At 48.4% G+C, this 25,651-nt stretch overlaps 1 protein-coding gene across 4 annotated transcripts in view; it reads right to left on the bottom strand.

The window, feature by feature from the left end:
* CD82 (CD82 molecule) overlaps positions 1-23,066 on the bottom strand; it is a 39,293-nt gene extending 16,227 nt beyond the window's left edge. Inside the window, exons 1-2 of one of the 4 annotated variants that reach the window (XM_054827397.1) lie at positions 22,913-23,066; positions 4,116-4,197 (exon numbers count right to left, since the gene is read on the bottom strand). In XM_054827397.1, the coding sequence (XP_054683372.1) occupies positions 4,116-4,178 (63 nt within the window). In that variant the 5' untranslated portion in view covers positions 4,179-4,197; positions 22,913-23,066. Of the gene's footprint in view, positions 1-4,115; positions 4,198-9,747; positions 9,867-10,126; positions 10,271-12,001; positions 12,341-22,912 lie in introns of those variants that run through there. The other 3 variants (XM_054827399.1, XM_054827400.1, XM_054827398.1) reach the window with 3 other exon arrangements.
* Positions 23,067-25,651: the final 2,585 nt, after the last annotated feature.

Genomic DNA, 25,651 nt, shown 5'->3' with positions numbered 1-25,651 from the left:
ACCATCTGAAGCAAGCTGGCAGAGAGGGCTGTATGGACAGGCATTGGTTCCACATTTTGAGATTTTACACTATGCTTCAGCTCTCATACAAAGAAGCTTTTCTGAGCAAAGATAAAGCAACAGTCTGAAATAAGCTGCCTGCAAGCTTTCCTGGCTTGGCAGAGAACATAACATGTAGTTAGCTCTGGGGACAGGATTAGAAAGTCACCAAGTGAGTTCCCATCTCTGAAGACAAATGAAGACGACTGACTTAGCTACAGAAAGCATGTCGTCATTGTATCCCAGAAAAAAAGAAAAAGAAATAAAGACAAGATGGCAGTAACAAGAATTCCCCTTTGCCTTATGTCCCAATATGCTGCACCACAGCACTCAGTCCGCTGATCAAACTAGAAAGGCCCCTTGAACATGCAACAGCTGTGGCGCCTGAAAAATTCCTTTCAAACTTGGTATTGCCAAGAACTGCTGAATTTACAGTTTGAGGCAGTCTCACATTTAAACTATAGTCTTAAAATATTTGTCTTAAAGATGCAAACCGGGCTGTATGTGACATCTCTTTTGGCTTGCTGACCCTAAAATGTCACCTAAGCTTTGCTGTTGCTGACAAAACACAGAACGGCTGCTGAGCTGAGTTCCTGGGAAGTTATTTGTTATGAGGTGCTCACACTATCCAAGGCCTGTTTTCACTCTGATCTTTGCTCTAGTCCACGACTCACATGTTTGCCAGGAGCTGCTGTGGAAAACACTAAGAGGGGAAGGCAGGGAGAAAACACTATCCTATCAACTAACAGTATATTTACCTCCTAGCAGGATAGCATCTCTGCATAGCATCTTCAGGAGTTTGCACAGCATAGTGAGGCTGCTTTTGCCGCTGGCTTGGCTTCAGACCCTCCATAGAAGAAATCACATCTGCCTTCCACAGAGTTTAATTCCTCTGCTCCACTGCTTTAAACTCCCAAAGTGAGGATGACGTCCACCCTCCACCATGGGGGTGGGGATTTCACCCTCAATTTCAGCAAGATCCCCTTCCACACCCAAGCCAGAAGGAGGCAGCTCCCTCAAGGCAGGGCCAGTAGTTTCCCGCAGCAGAGCCCAGTGAAGAACTAAGCTGTGGTAGAGCTGGCTGACTTTTCTGGAAAGATCAGCCAGGGGTCCTCAACTGTCCTCCCCCAGCACTGCCTTCCTTCATGAGGTAGCACTGAGCCTGGCACAGGGGCCAAGAGAAAGGCTCTTAAACTCCAGGCTTTTAGTTAGTAGCCTTCGGCTCCATTTACAGAAAGGTTAGAAGTAGGATAGACAGTTGTATATTCTGGACATATTCAGCAGTCTCTGGAAACTATTTAAGAGAAGTGTTTTCCTTCAAGGAGAAGCATCTGCTGTGGCCCATGTCTGCTGCTCAAGAAGATGGAGATGCGTTAAGTTTTGGCTAGAGAAACTAAGCTTATACTTCAAGCTTATGGTTTTGGTATCTTTTGTACTAAGCAGTCCAAATAACCTTCCCTTCAATCAAAGCAGGTCAAACACTTCCCCAAAGTAAGGCTGCAAAATACCGCCAAGTCCCTGAACTACTTCAGCTATAGCAAGGGACCTTCTCATAGACCTTGAGCTGCAGTGAAGTGCTATTTCAATGACTAACTTCTAAAAGAGTCGCTGGTGTCTCTAAAGGCTTAATTCATCAGCTCCAAGCAATGCTGGAGAACACACTTCAGACAGCAAGGGCTGGCCTGTGCAGGGTGCAATCACAGAGGCTCAGCTCAGGGTCCAGAGCAGACAGAGCTCCATCACCAGCATTAACATTCACATTTGTGCAAGCACTCTCCTCAACAAAACTCAGCAGCGCTGGGAAACCAGCATGAGGTATACAAAACCTGTCCATGCTGGGAGCTCACAGCAGCTCAACAGAAGCAGTTCCTCTACTAGATTAATGCTGATCTACATTGTATAAGCTCAAGAATCCCCATTCGGATCTTGAACAACCATAACTGAAAAAGCTTCTCATGTCAGCTACCTCCTATGACAGTGAGAGAGTAATGGATACCACCTTCCTCAACATCTGGCACGTGCAAAAAGCCTGTCATCGGTTGAGATAGAAGCACGCTCAGTCTTCACTCTAGAGAAGCATCAAGCTCCCCACCAGAACACAGTGGCTTCAGAGACCTCACTTCTGCAGAGCAGCCTGAGGGGAAGACAGTGCCTGTGCTGCACAGCAGGCTTAGCAAAGAGCTCATTAAAGCAGCTTCTCCCTTCAGTCAGCATAGACCTCCTCACACCCCACCTTACAACTCTTACTCTCCAGACCCAGTTCAGTGCATCTGGTCAGCTTTCCCCAAGAAGGAAAGGGGCTGGCTGCCACGCCAGAGGAGTTGGTTTGGAGCAGGGTGTGCATAGGACAAAGAACAGCTGCTTTCCATCACTTGCAACCCAGACAGGAGGGCTCAAGCTCCAAGACCCACAGAAAGAATCAGCGCCTGCCATCCTCCCAGTGTCTTGCAAAATACAGGAAAATGCTTTTCAGCACAGATGAGGGTCAGCCTGATGAAGCAGTTCAAGTCTGCCTCCTGACAGCACAGCTATCCCTGCAGGCTGCCCCTGACCATGCCTAGCTCAGAAAGGGAAGAGGAGGGCAATGTAGAATAGAGACACCACAAACACCATTGATAGGATCCAGCAAAAACAGTGGCAGTGTTGTAAGGCACTGTAGTATTTCAGGCTGTCATCTCTCCCCTTTCCTCCTATGCTAGGCTGGCTTTCTTGGAGAACTTTCACTATATAGAGGTTAGCTAATGAACTTGGACCTAGGCTCAGGGATAAAAGACTAGACAGTGCTCAGGTACTGGGCTTCAGCAAGACTTAAACACTGCCTTAACAAATGCAGCTCTGCTTCCCAGGGTGGACTGGTTAAGTTATACGCTGCTTAAAAAGTACCATCTTTTCAAGAGAGGGGATAGCCTGGATGCTAGTATGTCTTCAGAGGAGTCCTGCACTAGTAGGATGACAGGCCTGGACTCAAATCGATTTTTCCTATCCTTAAAGTGGATCACATCAGACTCTGAAAGATCTAGTGACACTTGAAAAAAAACTCTCCCCTCCCTCCCACATCCCTGACTTTCAGCCCTTAGACCAGAGCTAACTACTCTTAGGATGGAAGCAAAAAACACAGAGAGAAAAGAGCCAGCAGAGTAAGCCAAGAGAAACCAGATCCAAATGGCCTCACATTCAAGCCCACGGGCCAGCAGCACAGCACAGCCCAGCCACGCAGGAAGCAAGAGTGAAGCTGTGTGCAGGGACAGAGACCAGAAAGCAGTGCTCACCTTATCGTGCTCCATTTCCCTCCCTGCCCTCCCAGCCTGGCCCTTCCTTCCCCTTACACACTGCACAAAGGATAACAATATCAGACAGGCTATTTTCTTGCCGATATGAGGAAAGCTGAAACCGTATACTTCCCCACTACACCACCCCGCTGCAGAAGGGTAGCGCCAACAGTATCATCGTTGTCTACATGACACACAATATCTAAACTTCACAAAAGGATGCATGCATGAATGTGTGGCCCTCCCAGACCCACTCTAATCCAAAAGGAGCTCATCTTTTGCTGAGTCTCACACTTGAAAATAACTGCATCCAGTGGGGCACCTCACTTCCCCAAACAAGCCTGCCCCAGTCTCCCCCACCTCCCAACTCCATTTCAAATAGGGGACTTGGACTAATTCATCTTGTTAAAAATCAAAACCAGCCGCTGGGACTTGAACAAAATTAGAGTTGTACTTTGAAGCCTGCCTGGCCTATTTAGGAGGGCACTGCCATTACTTGGCAGAGTTTTGTAACTTTGCTGCTCAGAGGCAGCTTAGCTGCTGCTCCAGGTGTGACAGAGAAAGTAGTTACAACTGCTCTTCTTCCAGAAAGGACCCATAACTCCTGCTTTCCCTTCCCACTGCAGGAAGGGAGCTGTGTACATTGGAGATGGCAGGTGGGTACTGGGAGTGGAGGGATTCCCTCCTTCCTTACAAAACTCTGTTTTATTTAATGGCCACACTGAGCCAACATCCAGAAAAAACACCTTTCCAGCTAATTTTATTCCAGGCCTTCCTTTCTGCTCTGCAGACACCCACTATACTTACAAGAAACAGGAGATTGAAGAGGAAGAGGAAGTACTTGGTGACTTTTAGGCAGCCAGACCCCATCTTCTTTCACTTACAGGACCTAAGGGGAAAACAGACAGACATCCAGTTATGTTAGTGTCAGGTCCTCCAGGTAGTTTCAGAGCGACACCCCTACCCTGTGCAGAGCTCTGGATCATTTGGTGGGTCTCAGAGCAGACACACAGAAGGCACCTGCTCCATAGACTATGCAAATCGCCTTTTCAAGGCAGCGAAACAGGACACCACAGTCACTACAAACAGCTGCTGTTGCCAAGATCTCCTGGAGAGCACTATCAGCAGTTACAGAAAGGATTTAATCACAAATACACTGCTGATTCCATCACTATTTATACAGACTTTGCATTAACAGCATGAACCAAAACACCAAATCTACTACCACTCACAGCAGAGAAAAAGGATGTGCTTATCCAAAGAAGGAGCTCACGAGGCCAGCTCCCTCCCCCCGAAAATCTCATCTCCTCGTGACCCCTAAGCAGCTGCAGGAACACTGAAAGGCAAGGCCAAGGGGTCCATTTAAAAGGCAGCAGTAAATCAGACTTCCTGTGTGCAACTTGGCACCTGATGCTTTGACAGCTTATGAGGACCAGCAAGTTTGCTCCATGGTTACATACTACCAATTCTGCAAGATCAAGACAGGCAAGATTTCAACAAGTCCCAGTTTCCAAAGCCAACCTTAAAAGTTTGAGGCAGTGGGAAAGCACTGGTAAGACAGGATGATGGTTTCAGTTTGTTGGTACCAACCACACACACACTGCACACACCCATGGGTTGGCTAGCAAGCAATACAGAGAGGGCAAGAGACAAACTCCAGGGCAGGTCTTCACCACAGAGAAAAGGTACTTTAATGTATCTGAAGTTAACTCTGCTCAATTACCATGACTGAAGCTATGTAAAGTAGGAGAAGAGATGACAAGGTTGCTCTTAATACTGCAAATTAGGCAGCTTATCAGCAACGGATCCTCATCAGGTCTTTGCGCTATAGGACCCTGGGAATAAATAGATCCGTACTACTGCAAGCTAGTTGAATTATCACTTGCCTGACAGCAAAGAGCTCAGAAGCTAGAAAAAAGTCCCACAGACGATCCCTGCTACTGGAGTAAGCCTCCTCCTGGGGAAGCAGCACAGCTAAGTAACACATGAGGACTGGTGGGGGGACATCTCTGAGGTCAGCTTTCCTGCTGCTTCTTCCTCCTCCAAGCTCAGTTATGTTTCCTGCATAGTCAACAGAGGACTAAGTTCCTTAAAATTTGCTCTAGCAAGCTTCTTGCTCCAAACAGACCGTGCTGCTTTAAGAAGCAACAGCCAGAGAAAGAGCAATACTATGCTGGGGATACCAGTATGACCTGGGAAGAGCCAGTCCCAACAGTTCCCTGCTGCCAGCCTGGGTGTACTGAGGGTCACTGGAGCCCAGTATGTTCTTTTGTTTCAATCAAAGGCTTTTGCTTAATCCTATTAAATATTTAGGTTAACTCTGGAGCTAAACTGGTATGTGGGCCTTATATCTGGCTAGTCTTCCCACCAAGCAATGGTCACCCTCCAACTACCACAGGAGAGCATGAGTCTGAACTCCTTGGTTGAAGACAACACTACTGCTCTAACTTCAAAGGATGCCATAGCTAGAGGCTGTGCTAAGCACATCGCTGCACAGCACCTAGCAAGATGCTATTGAAATGGGAAAGCAGAACAGAAATACAATCTCAGCCAGCTGTGCTACAGGTTGATCTTAAAAATACCATCTATATAGCAGTGATTGCACCTAAGGAACTCTTACTGCACAGACAGGTTAGCATCATCTCAGTTACTTTTTATCCAGTTAAATCTTCATGTCAGAGTCCATAAAGCCAGCGGCGCCCAAAAGCAGGTCCTTCAAATTAGCCGGAAAAAGCTTCTATAATAGTTTCTGGTCCATACTTACACCAAATATCAAATATGTGGCATTCTCATTTCCAGTCCCCCCAGGTGCAACCATCGGCTATGAGCTGGTTCTGTTCCAGCACAGATGCACTATACAACAACTGCATCACTACCAACCTATGAAAAGTGAGTGAAGGCTCTCTATTAGCAGATTTTTACCCTTGGTTAATGATAGCAAGTTTATTCAACATGCGTTGCTCATGTTAGATCAGCTCTCCTACCACAAATCATATGTCAGCTTGCCATCACAGAACAGCTGTAACCCAAAGACTATCGTGCCCTTTAATGACATCTCAGAAAAGGGGCAAGTATTTGAGCAGGGACAGCACGAATGTCGCTTCCTTCAAACTGCGTGCTCCCCTCCTTTCCTCTGCAGGAGAGACATTCTCCCGGGCCATTAGTTCTGGCAGGCACCAACTCCTAAGACTGCACTTGGAGAGGATAACTAAGACATAAGTTTTCCCATCCAGCTGGCTTGCTTACTGGCTTCACCATGACCACATCTCTTCTAAATAGCATCACAAACTGGAGCCTGGCAGTCTAACCAGACCATTTAAGCAGCCAGGTCCCTAGGCAATGGTGAGTGTCTGTTGTGGAGGATACAAGTATTTTTCTACTCTTCAACCTAGCCAAGAACTAGGCTAGATAGTAATCTCCTGCACAAGGCATCAGACTTCCTACCTTTAGATGTCCAGTCCCAGGTGCAATCTTCTTTATTTTCAAGCTGGAGAGGCAACTCCCAGTACTGGCTGATTTGCTTCCTAGCACTAAGTAGCTGCATGCTGCTTATTTTCCAGCCCTGTCCACACTACTTTGATTAGTCAGGAAAGCAGAGATTTGCAGAGCAGTTAGGATCTTTGCAGTAGTTATCTAAGATAATTTAGTAGTCAAACAAGTTGAAAAGAGTTGGTGTGGAAGAAGACTTGTCTGAGGCGACAAGAATAAAAGATTGCTTTCGGGGCTCTTCTATTCCCAGCTATTTGCGTAAGGCATACCATCTTCATGTTTTATAAAAAAACCCCACAACCCAAACCCAACTGTGCATTACAGCCTTATGCACCAGTCTCCTCTTGCCACAGGGAGATATACCTCTTTCATAGCTCCTAGCCATAAAGAAGTAATTCAAAGTACAGTTTTCAAGCCAAAAGACAACCAGGTTTTTAGGGTTTTGCTTTGAGCTTTTAAGATACTTCAGGGCTCTGCATACTGAAACATTACACATTTTCTAGTTCTTCAATTATCCTTACAAAATTAAACTTACATTTATTCACTGCATTAATGAAACTCCTCAAAACCTTACCTTCTGAGATAGCACAAGCAGTCACAAAACTAGCAACACTGCTGTACAGTAAAAGTAGAAGCTCAGCACAATTTGAGATGGCTCAGGTTTGGAAGCAGACAAGCTTGGATTTGTCACAGCTGGGCATATCCATGGGCCACATGATCCAGTTTCTTCAGCAAGCCAGACCAGTCACTTCAGAAAGAGTTGTGACCTACAATCTGTGCAGTACAGCTCTCGTCCTTACACTCGGACACGAAGGGCTGGCTTAAACACTGAGTCTTGCTAGCCAGTGCTGCTTGTGGACTGTGGCAGAGGTAACTATTTGCCTTTTGAAGCTGGCCAACTTTTGAATCTTAACATCCTGCAACAACATGTGCAAAGGTTTAATACATGAAGTTTGCAACTTTTAAACTCCACTGATAGTCCGCAGTTGGTTGTTTCCTCCTTTTCTTCTCCACCTCAACTGCTTTGACCATTTGAATTTTCTTCCCCAAGCAGCTACACCCAGCCTTTTCAACTATCCTGCCCATACACCTCCACATTTTCCCTGTCATTCTCCAGATTGATGCCAACTATGAATTTCATAATAAACTGTACCATCAAGTTGCAAAGTGGCATTTCTCCCAGCCTTTCATTTCTCATCCTGTAAAGATATGCAGGATTATTTATGCACATCTGTCAGTTTGCTGCTTTGAGGCACTACTGCCATAAAAAGCTTCGTGGCCAACACAGCCTAGTTAGCTTCTGTGTAGTTGATCCTGGGTCATTCTTAGCCCAACTTCAGCCCCAGGACCTGAACAGAGAACTAACTCCAGCAAGGCATCAATTAATCCAGGACCCCAGGGTTCCCTGTGCAGGAGAAACAAGACGAGTCCACACAGGCTAAGCTATCATCACAGGATGGCTTCCTGCCCCCTCCACCACCTCCTCTCAGGCCTGTCGTTCTGCCAGCAACAGCAATGACAGCAAGACCGGTATGTGGAGCACAAAATCCAGGACACGTGTCTGAGGAGAGGCAGACAGAAGTCTGCTTTGTTAGCAACAGCAAAGGAGTCCCATCACAGTTCAGAGTTTAACTTATTTTTGTCACAGGAGTCTCCGATATTCCCAGCCCCCTTCCCACAAAATGTTACCACAGCAAAGGACAGGCAACACAGGGAAAGTCAAATACCTCTGCTGCTGTAACAAGAGCATTTGTGCACAGATGTTATAGCCACATCAGTTGAGAGGCAGAGAGGTTAAGTTAATTTTTAATTGCTATTCTGCTCTCTCAAATTAGATCCTGTACTGCTTCCACCTAGCAAGCACTGCATGTTTGGTGCTCGATGAAGTTTACGATATTTGGCTCAGGCTAGCACAGTACATGCCTGTGCCATGCAGCTCTGCTGGTAAGAGCTCAGCCTTCCTCTGCAGCACCGCCCTTGCTCTTGCAGTGCAGGTTTCTTCCTGATGAGCTCTGGCAGCTGAAGCACCTCAGCTGCCAAGTTACTGTACAGCACAAATAAGGGGCTCATTTATGAGCGTGGCAAAAGAGAAGGAGACAAGCAGGAACAACCTCAATTCAAGCCAGAGTAGATCAGTTGTGGAAATCACCGTCTCACTACATTTACAGGCAAGCGGAAAGTTCCCGCAAACCCCTGAGGGGAGCACACATGCTCCAAGAGCAGCGAGCTCTGAAAGTCAGCCCCAATAAGTCAAGTAGAAAAGGGTTTACATTTGAATGCATCTACATAGCCTGGAATATGCTGTCCCCTCTCCCCTAGATCTTCTTAAGGAAAGGAAATGATTGGTTACAAAGAAGCTGCAGGTTGTTTCTACCTACTTTGGCCAGTTGCTCTCCACTACCACCCCTGAGGCTCTAATGCCAGGGAGTGGAAAACAAAGACAGACCCTATAGGATGTGCTCCTACTAGCTTTTACCAGGCTAGGAAGAGCCCAAACCAGCACCAGAATCAGTTTTCCAGCTGCTATTCCCCTTACCCCCACAAACACCTTGAATGCCCTGTACGGCTGGCATGCTGGCTCACTGCTGCTATCCCTCCTGCCTGCACTGGGCTGAAGGAGAAACTTCCAACTCAACAGATGCAGAGCTGCAGCAGCCGACGCTATGAACTAAGGTTCCGCAACATATCCTGAGGCTCCTGATCCTTCACATCTTGCATCTGATGCAGCAGGTGGGATCTTTGGATGAAAGTCCAGCTAGTCCACTGAAGCAGCCTCCAAAGCAGCCTCAGCTGATCACAAGCACTGCGAGTGCTTCCTGACACCGCAGGCAAGCGCCACCTTCCCCGTGCCTAGCCAAGCCTTATACATTGCAACAGGTTGTTTCCCTCAAGGTAATGTTACCAGACTGGACTTTGAAAATTTCTAAAACTCTCCATGATCTGGTCTTACCTCCCTGCCTTCTTTTCACACCACAACAGTGACCAAGGTTAGCTGGGCTCATTTGTAGACAGATCACCAAAGGAGGAGCTCCCACTGATGTGCTCAGGTCACAGAACTGGCTCCCTCTGACCAAAGCAACTAGCACCTGTCCCTAGGAGGGGATCTGTGAGCCACTGGTTCCATAAAGATGTTTATCTGTATGCTAATTTGCATGAAGTTAAGGCCATTTTGAAGGCTAATGCAGTTACTTTTTGCAGTATTATCCCAATCTAGAAATCAGAACCAGATCAGCCATATACCAGGCTAGAGACCTACAGAAGCCAGCTGGGGATCAGAAGTCACTCACTAAATGGTCAACCCCGCTTCCAGCTCCAAGCCAGACACCCACCTGCAGGAGAGGCTGGGGAAAGGGCAGCCCAGAAAGCCACAGACGGCCCACCTTTGGCAGGATTTTGAGTCCTTGCACCACAAAGCCCAGCTGCTGGGAACACTTCTCTACCCATACACATGACGAACAAGCACTTGACAATCAGAAGGTCTCCTGATCATCAGCGATGAGACCGGACAGCTTCACGCAACAGTACAAGTTAATGAACAATGACAGACTTAAGTCTCCTGTTAACCAGGGACAGCACTGCCCTCAGGGCAGAGGCTGAAAGTTACAGCCACATTAACATACAAAGAACATCTGAAGCAGTTCATCTTGTTGATGTTTATATTCAAAGGCCTTGGACTTTTAGTACACCTGGGAAGTACATCTTGTCTTTGGCAAGCAAATAACCACAGAGCCAATGAAAGACCCAAGTCTGAATTCAGTGAACATTTCTTTAAGCTTCACTGAGATAATACCAGCTGTGTAATGACCTTGAAATCATAAACAAGATCATGTTTGTCATGGAGATTTTCCAAACAGCATTTCTTCTAAAGTTACAATGGAGGGATCTGAGGGAGAAGCTGGATCCTAAAAATTAAGGTTGCTAATTAGGGTTACTCTCTCAAACAGGCCACACTTGTGGATACAGAGAATATTTTTATTTATGTGTGTGTGTCACTGATTCAGCCGCAGTTTCTTTTTGAAGGAAAGTGTCAGGCAAGGAAGAAAACTATTACTGAATAATACAAACTTTGGAAACAGAAGAGGAAAAAAGGAGGTATATGGAACAGACTAATCTTTTATTCCATCTACTCTAGAGACAGTTGCTATTAAAGTAGAAGCAATTGCCTTCAAGCTAGAGGAGATAGTTTGAGGGCTAAGCACAAGGTCAGACGCTGCAGCACAGCTACATCAGCCTGCAAACTGCAGCACCGTACTTAATTGTCAACAAACTTTAATCTCACCACTTGGGAGTGCAGACATGCACAGCGACACCCTAACATGAGCATTTGCATGCCAGAGGCTCAAGTGCGTGTGCAGTCTCTGCAATTTGCCACCCCCAGTGTAACGGTAACAATTGACTGCAAGTACTGCAAAAATACCACTGGAAAGTCCAGATTTCTCAGGAAACGAGAGGAGTTTGAGGAAACTCATCAACTCACACTGCAAAGGTAGATTTGTTCCTGGTGCACCTATTAAGACATTAAGCTTTTCCATTTGACTTCTGTAGTTAGTATACTGTTGTGTGAATAATCTGACAAATGACAGTGTCTTCCAGTGAGACCCTAGATTACAAAGCACTTGTAGGACTGTCTAGGATAGCAGAGATTTTTCAGCACATTTTACCACAGCAAACACGTTGTGCATTTTGTAAAAAGGAAATCCATATTTTAGAAGTGTATTTCTGATGCTCAAGAGGAAGTGATCAGATATTTATAAACAGCTATCATACTGTTAAAAAGAAACCAACTCAGAGTTCAGTATCAAAGAGCAGCACAGGTTTTAGAAGCACCCATTATAGTCTATCTAGATTTGCAAGAGGTGCAATCAAATTTTAAGAACATCTGGATTTCACACTTCAGTTTGAAAGTCAAGATTTAAGTAGGTCTTCAGTCCCTACAACTGGCAAACTGAGAAAGTTCTTTGCTATTTTCAGTCTATACACTCATGCTTGCACAGCATGACAATATTTGCAGGACAGTATTTCTCCTATTTAAGCAAATCTTTCCATTCAGCAAGACCAGAGATACAAGTCTGCCAAAAAGACTGGAAAAAAAACCCCAACAAACCAGCCCAAAAAACCCACAACCTGTCCCAGAAGTAATTTGGTTCTCCTCTTTCCCCTTAAAACAACAACCAAAAAAGCCAAAAAAACCCACACACACTTACCAGAAATAGCAGACAGAAGAAAAAGCCAAACATGTATTTTAGTGGACTTTTTTTGATTACCACATACTAGAATGTTATTTGTGCAAACACTGCAGGTAGGGTCCAGAAAGAGGCCTCCACACTGACTAAAACCAGCACATTGTACAGTAAAACTGCATAGTTTTCACTAAACTGGTTGGGCAACTCTGTCACTTGACTACATTGGCTCTTTAATGGCTCCAAAAAGGAGACCAGCTCAGCTTTGTCTTCTGCACCAGAGCTGTTCCGCTGTAAACTCAACCTCTGAAACGGATGCCTCCACCAGCTCCTCCTCCTGCGAGCAGCGCCTGTGTGTCAAAGGCAATCCCCCGCGCTGGCTTGCCCCATGCCTCCCCACGGAGGAGCAAAGCCCCTGCCCCCCAAACTGGAGCAGGGCAGCTGGCACAGACGAGTGGCACCCTGCTGGCATTTAGGTAACCTTCTCCCCAGTGTGGCTCTGCAGCAGGCAGCGGATGCTATGAAGTATTTGCTGTTGCCGTCAGACTCAGCAGCCTGGAAATCCCCGGTGCAAGTACACGCACAGGACAGGCTCCTGAGCCTCCCTTCTCATGCAAACAATGCCTCAGAGGTCAACATACCTCCTCTGAGAAGTCACACAATATCCCTCCCGACACCACCTGGCTTGGAGATACCTTCCTGAGACCAAGCAGCCTTCCTTCCCTCCGCAAAGCACCCAGAGGCTGCTGCAGTCCAGGCACTCCTGCAGGCAAGAAGAAGCCTTAATGCCAGCTTTTTTCTATCTTGTGAAACAGCACCAGAGATTACTAGACCCTGAGGGAGGACCCAGGTAGTATAACTGATTTCATTTTTTCCACCTCCTCCTCGACCTCTTGCACCTTACAGGATGACTTTCTACTGTAAAGTTCCTTTTCAAAACAAACTGGTTTTCAGTTACTTCCATTTTCTCAGATGCCACGGCAGATAACTAGAGGGTGTTTAGATTCAGCGCACCCACGCCAAATGTATTTCTGAGAAGTTTCAGCATCTGCTTGAACTGGGAAATGACACTTCCTATTCTTTGAATCTTTCCAGGAATTAGCAAGGATGTAGTAAAGGTGCAGATGCAGTAGTTTTACTTCAGGGACAGGAAGTTTTACCCAGCTTAGCAACTTGAACAGCAATTAAACAAACCCCTTCTCTCTCCAGCTCCCCTTTGCCTGTTGAGCCATGGGACTACACACCTCTATTCTCCACAGAGAGGTGGATGGGGCTAAGCAGAGCCCAGGCACCAGCACAGGAAGGAAGCTACGCCCAACTAGGCTTATCCACTGCCGTTCCCAGGGATAGCAGGCTCTCTAGTATTGCACTCCATAGCTGAAGCCAGAAGCTGCTAGAAGCCAAGCCCTAGAGATTGCCTGCTGAGAATAGCATAGGAGGATGAGCACTCCTTCGTGCTTCTCATGCTAGAGCCTGTAGAGGTGCTGGGACACCCTGCCAAGCTAGCCCAGCACTTGCCAGAGCACTGAAGTCCCACACTGCTGGGCCTGACCAGACCCCTGAAGACTGTAAGTGTCTTCTGGCACCAGGATTCTCCCCAAGGCCTCTCTCACAAGAGTCTATCCGCATGATCTGAACAGGCAGAAAGGAAGAAAAATGACAAAAAACCCACGCCACAAAGCAAACAAAGAAAAGACCTCTGGCTTGTTATTCCAAATGATTGTGAAGCTTTAGAATTAAGTCAGCTTTCTTGAACAACAGAGGAGACAGACTATTAGTCTACTTCAATCATATCACATGCTTTGTATCAGATCCTTTGCTGATAGCAAGGCACTGATCTCCAGAAGCAGAGATTTTAACCCTTTAGCCCCACAGATCAAGTAGAGCTGGAAGACTACTGCAGACTCAGCGTGACCAGAAAGTCACAGAAGTCCTACTGGCACAGAAAAGTGCCTCAGCCCACAAAGGGATGCATCTTTTGGCCTGTTCACAGAAACAGTCCCTTTATTCTTTGTGATATCAAGAATCTTGGTTTTGCCAAATACATCATTTGCTAATTGCAGCACCCTCACCATTTACCAGCTGTCTGTATGCCTGTGGCACTCCTGTTCCCCTGCTAGTATGTTGGCACTGTTACATGTGATTCTAGAGAAGACGAACACAGATCAGCAGTAGTAACAATCATCCTTCTTCAACAAGGTCTGCCCTACCATAGCCACGGCCCCTCCACTCTACAACCTGAAGGACCCCATTGCAGGGCTGCCAGAAGAACAGGACTCCTATGGGATTCTCACACAAAGTATCTCACAGTCTCTCCCAGACACACATATCAGGAGAACAAGGAAAGCAACTCAGCAAACCCATTTGCTACAAATAGACAGGTTTGTCCAAGCCATGGGTCTCCCAACTCAATGGTATGGAGCCATTTGCACACCAGCGGTGCCACAGCTGCAAAAGGTTACTGCCAGACCTAGCTTCTGCACTCGCTGCCCTGTGCCCTAGGAGAAGCTTTGCTTCCCATCAGACCATCCCATGGTCACACAGGACCGCGTGTCCCACCAGAGCCTGGTCTGCCTGCTGGCAAGATGAGCACCATCACAGGGAGTCTGAAGATGTACATTTCACAACATCCTGGGTTTCACACCACAGATAACACTTGATACTACCAGCAGGCCTGAAAGAAGAAAAGACAGAAATATAAAGAGCTTCAGAGGGAGGGAGCCTGTCTTTGGCTTCCCTTCAGTGAAGATAGTCCTGGAGGCCAAGGCAGACCGCGATGCACGCAGATGTTTTGCTGCCCTGCTGACTGCTGCATTACCAGGCAGGTAATCCCAGCAGACTTAATTGGAGCAATGTGAGAACATTACTCAATTATAGACCTGCCACCTGCATTTAAGATCACCTCTCCACCAAACACCATCCGAAAAAAGGAAAATAATCAATCCAGCCTTCCAAGCACCACATGCGTAGGTTATGGACAGGACTGCTTCAAGCCAAGAGGAACAGACATGTGGGATAAGTTCCCCAGGAATTTGGCAGTTAAAATAGACAGCAAGACTTCGAAAAGCTGGGTCTGTTTTGGGAAAAGGAGGGGCCTCCTTGGAGTCTGCAGACCTACGCACAGTGGTCTGGAAAACGGGTTCAGCTGAATTCGAACCAAGGGAGGCCGGGTGGCCTTTTCTACTTTCTTGAAAGGGTCTCCTTTTCTAAATTTAGAGCACAAATATTTCAGAGGACTATTTGATGGAGCAATGCTAGAAGAATGAGATGGAAAAAAGTAGTTCAGAGGTATTTATTTTAAGAAGAAAGACCTTTTATCCAGAATAGCTGATTTACAAGTATCAGGTAAGCCTCAATGCAGAGATAAATGTTCCCATTTCGGGGCAGGTGGGGGAAGGCAGGGCTGTTTCACCTTTAATCAGTAAATCATGACTGAGGCTAAGATTACTTTTTAATAGGGCTGAAGACACTTTTTTTTTCCTTACTTGCCTCTTTACCACCACATTGTACTCTTCCCCCCCCCCACCTGCTCCCCAGAGACCTTTTCTGCTTCACATCAGTTCTACAACTTTTAATCAAGCCAAACATACCAACATCAAATTACAGCAAGGGGTCTTATGCACGCTACCTAGGCAATCAAGGGCTATGACGCAAGGCTCCCGCTGCTCCCAGGATACATGCCCACCCCTCACTAGTGCAGCAGCTTGAAATCCAGCCCAGAAAAGCCCCATTGGCTGCTCTTCGTCTGTCAGGAGGCTGCCAGCAGGACAGCCACCCAACACAGGACACCGGGGCTCTCCACTGATGCCCTGGGCAGAGAAGCAACCAGACAGCACTGCAGTAACACGGCCACCAACCCGGCTCAGCTCACACACCACTGCGCAGGCTGTTTCTCTTGACAGCAAACATCCTGTGGCAAAGGCTGTCTCTCTTCTGGGCAAAAAAGGAACAACTGTTTAGGTCTCCATGGGACGACACCGGCTATCTACTTGTATGCATGCTGGTAGGTCTTGCTCGTGGCTGACAACTGAGCTAGGAAGAGGTTTGCCATCTGTCTGAAGCCAGGCAAAGCAGGAACTTACTGCTTTACTACAAGTCTAAACCACCACTATGACAGCCTCTGAAGCTGCAACACGATGGATTGGGAGTGAATGCAGAAACAACCAGGCTCCGAGACCACCAGCAGGACTGCAGCATCAAATCAAAGGAGCCTTTCAGGTCTTGGACTCAAGCATTAAAGCAGCTTGCCGTTCCTCAAAATAGCCCTCCCTTGAAATAACCTCTTCTGCAGAGGTAGCAGCCGGTGTGATGCCGCTTTTGACATTAAAAAAATTCCACGTGGTGTCGGCAACAGCATTTTGGTCACCTCTTTTGTTCCAGGAAGCTGCAAGTCACAACGCCTCCCCCAGGGGCAAGAGGAAACTCTGAGTTGTCAGGACCCCTTGTGTCATGTCAGGCAGGAGAGGTGCCAGCAGCTGTGGGCATCACCACTTACCCCACAGGAGGGGGCACATCCACACCCATTTTTAGCTGCACTCAGAAAGGGTGGTATGACCCTTGGAGGATCTGGTGGGAGGAACCTACTGAGACCTGTGTATGGGGAGCAGCCATCTCCTACAGACAGTCCCAGAGGGGCTGGGGCTCACTTGCAAAACTGACCTGCCCCACAGGACTCCACTCCTCCTCACCACCAGCCTCTGGGGGTCTCCTTTGTACCCACAGCCACCCCGCCACTCCTGTGCAGTGTCACCAGGGAGGTGCAGCAGACCCCACGGGAAGAGAAGGCCCATGCCTTTACCTTGTTTCATGTGGCTCATCAGGGCTTCTCCACACAGCTGTGGTCTAGCACTGCCCTGCACAGAAGCTGCCAAGCAGAAGTCGTCTCTAATTAAAAGAGCTTCCTTTGGGAATAGGTAGATTTGCTGCACAACTTGGAGGGCTCTTTAGTTATTCCACGTGCAGTGTCTCTGCAAACCTGCATTAGAAAGGGACCTGAATGCAAAGAAGAGCACAGCAGCCTCTTAGACTGTTGGAAAGCTACATCCAGGCAGCTGGATTTTGTCTCATGGGGTCCCCGTCCCCCGTCCCCCCCTCCCCCAAAGAGACTTCAGAGACAAGCATAAATAAAACCACTGCCTGCCTTTTAAGCCCTAGTTTCTTCAAGCATCCACCATAGATGCTGCAAAATAGTTCCCATCTCTGCTCGGTCAGTGCAAAATTCAAGGCAACGGCCTTGCTAATCTGCAGGTCAGCAGTCTCCTCAATCCAAGTCCAGCACAGTATTCTGGATCCACACTTCTGTATGAACAGAGAGCCTAGCTCCATGATCACAAGACACGGAAGAAGGGGACAGGAGACGGAGTTTACTTAAAAAGCACACTGGGAAGTTGAGGACATTCCAGCAAAGCCACTCAAGACTGACTCAGCAGCAGCAGCTTCAGTCCATGCTGACACACAGCAGACACATGACCAGCTCCACAACAGTCAAGAGGATTGCACCACACCACCAGCATAAAACGAGCCCCAGAACCGATGCACAATTATAACTGCAGTACCAGAGATGGTGTCCTATCACCACACCAGCCAGAACAGCACCCTTTCATGCAAAAGATACTCTACAAATTATTTGATTACAAGCAGAAAGGAGATGAGCTGAACAGTCTGTATTGGTGCCTTTTGAAAGCATGCATGTTAGCTCTGGGGACCAAAGTCCAAAAAATACTTGATACTGACACCACTGAACCTCACCAATTTCTGTCCACATGTATTCCAAGTCATGTTAAGTAAGCCATTTGCAGTATCAAGGAGAAATTAAAAAAAAATCAGGTAGGAAGTAAGACATTCCCAACAGATATTTTTGCCTCTAAGACTAGAGCACCTAGAAACTGAAATGCCATGAAAGGTACAGAAACTTCTCTGGAAAGGTCTAACTAGAGCACTGAGGCATTTTGTGCAACAGTAGATTTCCTCTAGTTAATTTAGACTTCACAACTGATTCCCAATCAAAGTGCTAATCATGTATCACAGGAGACATGCTGGCTCTGGGCATTTAGGATTTGCATATTCTTATATTATGGGATGACAGCAGCAGCCCTTGCAGTCCTAGCCAAGTGCCAAGACATCACTGCCACACCTGCCCCGCAGAAAACACCTAGAGGCAACTCACTCAAACCTATGCCAGTCTGGTACACTGGCCCAAGCAAAATTATGGTCCTGGAGCGGATTGCTTTTAAAACTAGACAATTTGCTGCATGAAGCCTCTCCTGTAGGGGCAAGAGCTGAGGGCATTGAGCTCCTGTGTGGTTCCTCAACCCCATCCCAGCGAGGGCACAAAAACCTCACAGATTGCAGAGGAAATGGCCAAAGGAAGGTGCTGGTGGAGGACACCACATCCAGTGACCATAACCCCTTCTCCAGGGCAACTCTGGGAAACAGTCTCCTTTGCTCCCAATAGGCAACTACTTTACAGCAAGTTGGGCCCCGCTACGCAAATCCCTAGAAGCTAGTTCCTCTCCCTCCCTTTTCCCAAACTGCCTCCATGGCAACAGATGGGGAGCAGCAGCAGAAGGGACCAAGGGCAGTCCCCAACTCCAGCTGTGGGATGGTCAGCTTGGCTTAAGGTGCACAGCTGCACCTCTGATACCTCATCCCTTCCTTTGCTTGCATATGAGAGACCTCCCTCTGACTGAGGCAGAATTATTTTTGCCTATGAGGGGAACTCTCCATTATGTAACTTCAAATCTCCAGGCTGGTGAACATCCTAATGTATACAGCTTGTCCCAGATCAGCATTTCTCCAGTACACATGGCCATGGGATTATTATCATACTGGAAGAGATCAGCAATTTGCTTACAGCCTAGCAACAATTTTGCAGAAAAGGGTAAAACGCTTTAGCGATGCACCTGTTTGCTCAAGGCTGCGCTGCAGAGAAACTAAACCAGCAGCATCCTTAACAAATGCCACCAGTCCTTCGCCCACATGCAAGGCTCCTGGAGGCACTGGAGAGCTGGTCCTTCCCAGCTCCTGAGCTCCTTAAAGACAAACAGGCTACTTACCTCAGCAGCAAGCTTCAGAAATTAAGTACACACACTACACTTTGACTTGCTCTTAAATGGTGTTGTCCCAGTTCTGAAGCTCCATCGAGGAGATTAAAGAACTAGAGCAGTCAGCCAGACAGTCCACACACGTGCCTCTTCCCACAGCAGAAAGCTTAGTCTCCTTCCCTTTCTCCCGTGTATTTACTTCGGATGAGCCCCAAACCACCTGGCTTCCCCAGCCCTGCTGTGTCTGAGAGGACACAGGCTTGAGTAGTGAGCCAGCAGTCTCCGATCCCCATTCCCATCCCAACGGTCTACTATTTCATTCCCTTTTTCTGCTGGCACCTACCAGGCAGTCCCTTTCACAGAGCTGCCCACAGTAACGCCTCATCTTTCTTCTGGAAAATTAGCTTGCTCTGAATGTGTCAGCGCATGCAAGCAATGATTTAAGCGATCTCCAGCACGCAGTTCCTTGTACTACACTTATCGCCCTGTCTAGGTTCAAGTCAGCCATTAACTGCTTCAGTGTTTCCAAGCCCTGATAGCCCTGAGAGCTTTCAGCAAACAGGCTCTGCCACAGCTGACCAAATGTCAAGGAACTGCTGGTTCTGGCTGTGTCTCTCATTATTACTTTTACCATTCCAAGAGAGACCCTGCAATTTTTACCCTTTCCTCCATTACATTCCCTCTTTAAGATTACAGATGAGCCAGGAAGAGACGGAGGTGGTTAGGTAACGACTGCAGCTCATTACACACCTCCTAAAGGGAAGGTGGCTCACATGGCCATCCCTTCATGCACAGGTTGTTAATCATTTGCCTGTGGAAAGCTCGGATCCCATGTTCCTCTAACAGAAGCACCACTGCAAGAGCACAGTTTATTTTTTAGCCCATCAAAGATGATAACTGCAGGGTGGGGGGCAAGGCTACTGGGCCAGCTCACCCCTTGCTGTACATAAGGACTCAGGATGTCTGTATATAAGATCCCAGGATGTCATGATCCACGTTCAGAGACAAATGAAGGCAGGCAAGAAGAAGGGGATGCAGACAGGGTGCTCCTATTTTAGGGAGCTGAAGTTAAGGCACTCTAGGGTGAGGGCCAGAGTTCTTGGCAATAAGAAGTTAATTTTGATGCACACAAGTTTTTCCAAAAAGGAAAATGAGGAAGAAGTGCAAGAACTGAGGGTCTGATGATCCCTTATTGCACAGGCCCACTGGAAGTGTCGCTACTTCCTCCGGCCTTCCAAGCCACTCAACCATAGCCTGAGCCCTGCCAGACCCACACCAGCACCTCCCACTCACCAACAAGCAGAAACAGAGAGGAGATCAGGAAGAAAGTGGCTGCCACGCCACAGGCCCCAGCCATTGAAATGGAGCAATAATTACAACTTCAGATAGCATGGGGCATGGTCCACTTCCCAGCACCACCCTGGCTTTCCTGTAACAGATCCTGAGCCATTGGTGCCCAAGGCCCTTGGGGCAGCACCCTTTGCCTCTGCTGCGTGCAAAACTCCCACCTGCACCTCTCCAATTTAAACACCTCCTGGATAAATATCTGCAGTCCTGGGTGGTCCCCTACTACCTTAGAGCTGTGATGCAAGGACCTGGAGATACAGGCAAGGGATAAAACCTTTCCTCAGCTGCAGTCAGATGAGGAATTTCATATGAATTCCCCCCCTGCATTTCATGGAGTTTGAAGCAGAGTGGCTTGGGTAGCAGGGGCAGGAAACCTCCACGGAGCTGTGGGAAGGCCTTCTTAGAGCATCTCCTGCACGAGCTTACGGTTGTAGGTCACACTACACCTGCCTGTCCCCCAAGAACTAAAATAGAGACAATAACAGGAATTAAGAGAGTCCAGATGAACTGCATCATTAAAGCCACTAAATCCTCTTAAGGGAGGAGCTTTCATGCAGCAAGACAGAGATTGCTCATGGGGAGAGCTTTCTCCAGGCACTGAGCTTGCTTCTTGCTCTATTTGTCGCATGCAGGTAAGAAGCTGAGCAAGCGCTACAGGACTTCACCCAGCCACCCCGCCATGCAGCACAGGGACAAGGATGTTGTCCCAGTGGTCCCCAGAGCTCTCAGTAGGGGCGGAGAAGCCCAGGCAGGCTCCACCGAGTGAAGCTAGTTTGGAAGAAAGATCCTCTATGAAAGAGCTATTAAATTAAAGGATGTTAGCAGTGAGGAGAGACTACTCACTTCCCTGAGGCACTCCAAATCCACATATTGGCTTGCAGAGCCATCAGCAAAGGTCCTTTTCACCCAGGTGGCAGCCCAACATGAGCAAGCACCCATGGATTTTTTTTTTTTTAAAGAAGCACAGCTGCTGGTGTGGGAATTCTTGCTCCAGCCAAAGGACCAGAACAAGTGTGAATGTTAAAAACCACCCCGCTGTAGTGACCACAAAGAGGTCCTGCAATATGGGACGCTGGCAGGACTCCAATGGCACTGTGGAACAGGTCACTGCCCGCACACACCAGTGCCCTTCTCCTCCATTAACACTTTCATCCCATTTAGAGAAGGATTTTTCTCAAGCCCAAGGTGCTCGTGGGGAGGGGGGAACCAGTCTTCCCTGGAGAGGCAGTATCACTGATGGCAGATTTCAAGACAGCAGTCTCCAGCTGTACACCTTCGCTTGCACAGAAGCACGTGGGTGTTTTCAGAGGCTACACATAGGAGAGGCCCCAGTAGCACTGGGATGGGTCACATCCCTGCACACCTCAACCAGCAGCAGAAACATCTCCAAGAGTTGCTCTTCTCAGCCAACACCTCTGAGTACACTGCAGTGGGACACCCTGTCCCTCACACAGCTAGTAAAGTTTCAAGCTCTCATCTCACGCACAAGATGGAAATGCTAGAGTTGGTCCAAGACATAGGAACACTTCATCCTGAACTAGCTTTACAGTTTACCAAAACCAACATTTAGATTCCAGGATGTTGGGTTCTCCCTCTCCCCCCCCACCCCCGTGTTTTGGGGTTTTTTTGGTACCGAATGCTCCATTTTATGTTAAAGCACACCCAGCAGAGTTTTTATGCTCTGGGGCAGAAAGGCATGCCTGGGTTCTAACAGGCCGTTATCAACAGACTTGTTAACGGTCACACTGCAAGACAATTCACAGCCAACATCTACTCAGCTGTTGAAATGCAAGCACTCCTCTTCACTGGAATCTTAAATAGAGGAAAAAAGCGGGGGTGGGTGTGTGTGAACACACAACACAGCAGGCTGGGCCAGTACCAGATTTCTGCAGTTGTAATTGGGGTAAGATTGCTACTGAGGCATCTAATCTACACAGTTCCACTGAAGACAGCAGCATTGCCCAGTCTCATCGGTACCAGCTGAGGCACATAAGCCTGCCAAAATCGCTTTACAGCAACACGTCCAGCCCGTGGGGCTCGTCCCTGCATGACGCCAGGTCCACTGCACCTGATGATGATTTTTCTACGCCATATACCAGCTACACAAGAGGATCAAAACTCACCCACCAATTTAAGTTGAAAGGGGCATAGAGACAGCCACGCATGTGAGCTCTGAGCAGCAGGGACTCCCCCCGGGGAGGCTCCCCACGGCCCTGGCACTAACCACCCGCCCGGGGAGGAGACGCGGGGGCTCCCCGGGGCGCAGGACGGCCCGGCCGCCCCCCAGAAAGGGGCTGAGCTAACCGCGGCAGGGACTCTCGCCTCGCCAGGCCCAGGGGAAGGCGATTCCGGTCCCGGCGGCCAACACCCCGCAGAAAGCCCCGGGAAGTCCCCGCCGCCGGGACCAGCCTCCCGCCCCACCGAGACCCCGGGCCGAGGGGAGCGGGGTCGTCGGGCCCAACACAGCGAGTGCCGTCCCTCACCCTCTCCTCCCGGGCCGCCCCGCTCCCCGGCCCCACAGAGAGGGCGGCCGCAGCGCGCCTACCTGCTCGGCTCCTCACGGCTCGTCAGTGCGCTCTGCTCGCTCGCTCGCTCCCTTCCTCTGCCGCCGATGTGGCCCAAACTCTGCTCCTCGCCCCACAGGGCGGAGGCGGCGACTGCGCTGAGCCAGCCCCGGGGCGGGCCGCCGCCCCCCGCCCGCCCGGCCCCCGCTGGAGAGACTGTGGAGCGCCGGCGCCTCTCCCGGCTGCCGTGCCGTGCCCGAGGCTAGCTGCCCTCCTCCGGAGCGGCTTCCCGCCTGCCCGGGGCCCCACGCGGTACCAGCTCACCGCCTGCAGCCTTGCCTCGGGACCAGCCTCTCGCTCGGCTGCCGCATCCTGTTTATGCTCACTCCTCAAAACAAATAACGCATTTCCCACTCCCCATCGGGGCTGAGCTCCTGTCGGCCCCTCTCACCTGTTAGACCTTGGCCGCTACCTCATCCCCTACAGCTGTCATCAATTCACCATCTTGCTGTGCTTACGCAGGTAGCCCAGGTACAGTTGCTTGCCCTGGCTTGCTGTATTTGCTGCATCACGTAAGGCTCTCGCTCTGTGGCCTGTCAAGTAGGTATGTACGCACGTTGGTATTTAAGGCCGCTCACAGCCTGTCTGCTCCTGCGAGATGTACGCTGTGTCTCTCTGCCAAGTGAAAGCAAGCCTGATGACCCACTCAAAGATTTTTCCAATGGGCAATTTTGCTGCCCTAGTGAACCCCATAAATGTCAGCAGGGCTGCCCCATTGTTCCCCATCCAAACCCCATTAAGCTCTTGTTTGCCCCAGCAATTACAGAAACGTGAGGACGGTGAGATGCTGGCATGCTGTGGCTGCTGTTTACTCTGCTGACCGGTGTCATTGCATTGTTTACCTGGGCTTTTGTGTAGGGTATCCGCTCTGCACAGCGGGCAGCAAGCTCGCGGTGCCCGCTCTTTGTTCATGGCATGTGGCGTAACTAGCCCCATGAGATCCTGCCTCTTCTTTCCTGTCAGTACAGAAGTAAAAATAATAGCAATAAGGCAATCTAATAGTAACAATAATGTGATCTTCTTTAAATCCCCATTTCAAAGATACTAAAACCAAATCAGGTAAGCCAATCCTAAAACGAGAGAAGGTCGGGAGGTCTGTCACCCTTCTGAGGAGCAGCATTCCTCACTGTCATGGTTGCAGCTGTCCTGCAGGAGGAGGAACAGCAAGCTTGTGCAGCTCAAGGCCCCTGTTCTCATTCCTGGGGTCAGCAAAAAGCAGTTTGGCCTTTGTACTGAGACAGGTGAACAATGGCCACCTTACTCTGTCCTTACAAGGTGCCTCTCAATCACCTTTCTCTGCCTGCAGGGTGATTCCTCACTGCACCACCAGACTTCAAAGAAAAGATTTTTAAAGGTCCTTTGCTATGCTGTATTTTATTTGTTGCATGCACTTGTTTTTAATTCTTGCATTCAGAGCCCCATCCAGTCCAAACCTTTCCCTGCAGCTCCCATTCTCTTCCTCTGGTACCAGGTTTAAATACATCCTTCTCCCCTGTTGCAGCAGTGCTGCTCAGCAGCCTTCTCACTAACCAGTATATTATCCTGCAGACATCTTATGTTGTTGGCAGGATGAGCGTGTGGTCATATAATGGGTCAACACAGGGCACACAGCAAATCCTCCTTCATGCGTCTTGGATAACGTGAGAAAGGAGGAGCCGTGGGAGCAAGCTGCACCTGAAGAGCAGGTGCTACTCACCGAGTGCCACACACATTGCATGCAGCACCCTGCCTGCCCTCCTCCCTGCCACTGCAGGGCCATCAGCTGCAGCTGGTGTGTGGGCTCGGCCAGGGAGAGGTGGTTGAAATGCAGGTGCTGAAGCTGAACAGGGATGATAAGGTGGAAGTGAAATGAATCACTCTGCACCGGAGCTTTTGTAACTGTGGGCTTGCTACTCCTATTTCTGCGGCTGTCCAAAGCAATACTAGGCTATCCACGGCCTGCAAACAAATAAATCTGACTTTGCTCCTCTCTCTTACCAAAAGAGTTGTAAAGTCAGTTGTTAGAGTCTAAAATGAGGACAAATTTTGCATCAGAATTATTTGGGGCAGTATCTGAAAACTCATTTACAATCAGTCTTGGGGACTACATGTCTCTGTGAAAATCGGTAGCACTCCAGCATCTCTTTTCAGTAAAAGCACTCCTATTCTCAAATAGATTATAGAAAATACTACTTCTTTCCTCTTTCTCTGTCTGTAATAGGCTTTGTCTTAAATTTAAACATCTGGTTAGGCTTATGCCCGTACTCTGTAAGCCAGAATGCTTACCCATCAAGACATAAGGCTCTGTGGGTCAGGTGAAGTGGTGTCTGCCTGTTCTTACATTTAGTCTTCCTCATTGGTGCTCTGAACGAGTACCCAAACCTGCAGGTACTGACTATGTAGCTTGTTTCTGATTCTTACAAAAAGTGTCATACTTTGAGGAAGGAAGCCTGGGCTCAAAACATTCCCCCTGAGGATTAGTGCAAAGGCTGTTTCTTAAAGAAAATGGAGTTAAAATAAAAAGTGATTACAAGGTGCAGTGCCGATAGATTGTGTATGCACCAGCAGCTCAGGTGCCTGAATGAATTTGTGTCAATGGCTTTGAGAATGGGATACATGTTAGCAAGGGCAGTGTGGAGCTATATATGCATGACTGATTGCATGTATAGCTGGTTATGCTTCAGTGCCACTCGGATGTGATTCGGTCAGTCTGTAGAAAAGCATTAAGTCTGTATCACTGC

This window comes from Grus americana, chromosome 5, assembly GCF_028858705.1.
Source record: "Grus americana isolate bGruAme1 chromosome 5, bGruAme1.mat, whole genome shotgun sequence".
Taxonomy (NCBI): domain Eukaryota; kingdom Metazoa; phylum Chordata; class Aves; order Gruiformes; family Gruidae; genus Grus; species Grus americana.
The sequence above is the reverse complement of the archived record's forward strand: the minus strand, read 5'-3'. Positions and strand labels throughout refer to the sequence as shown.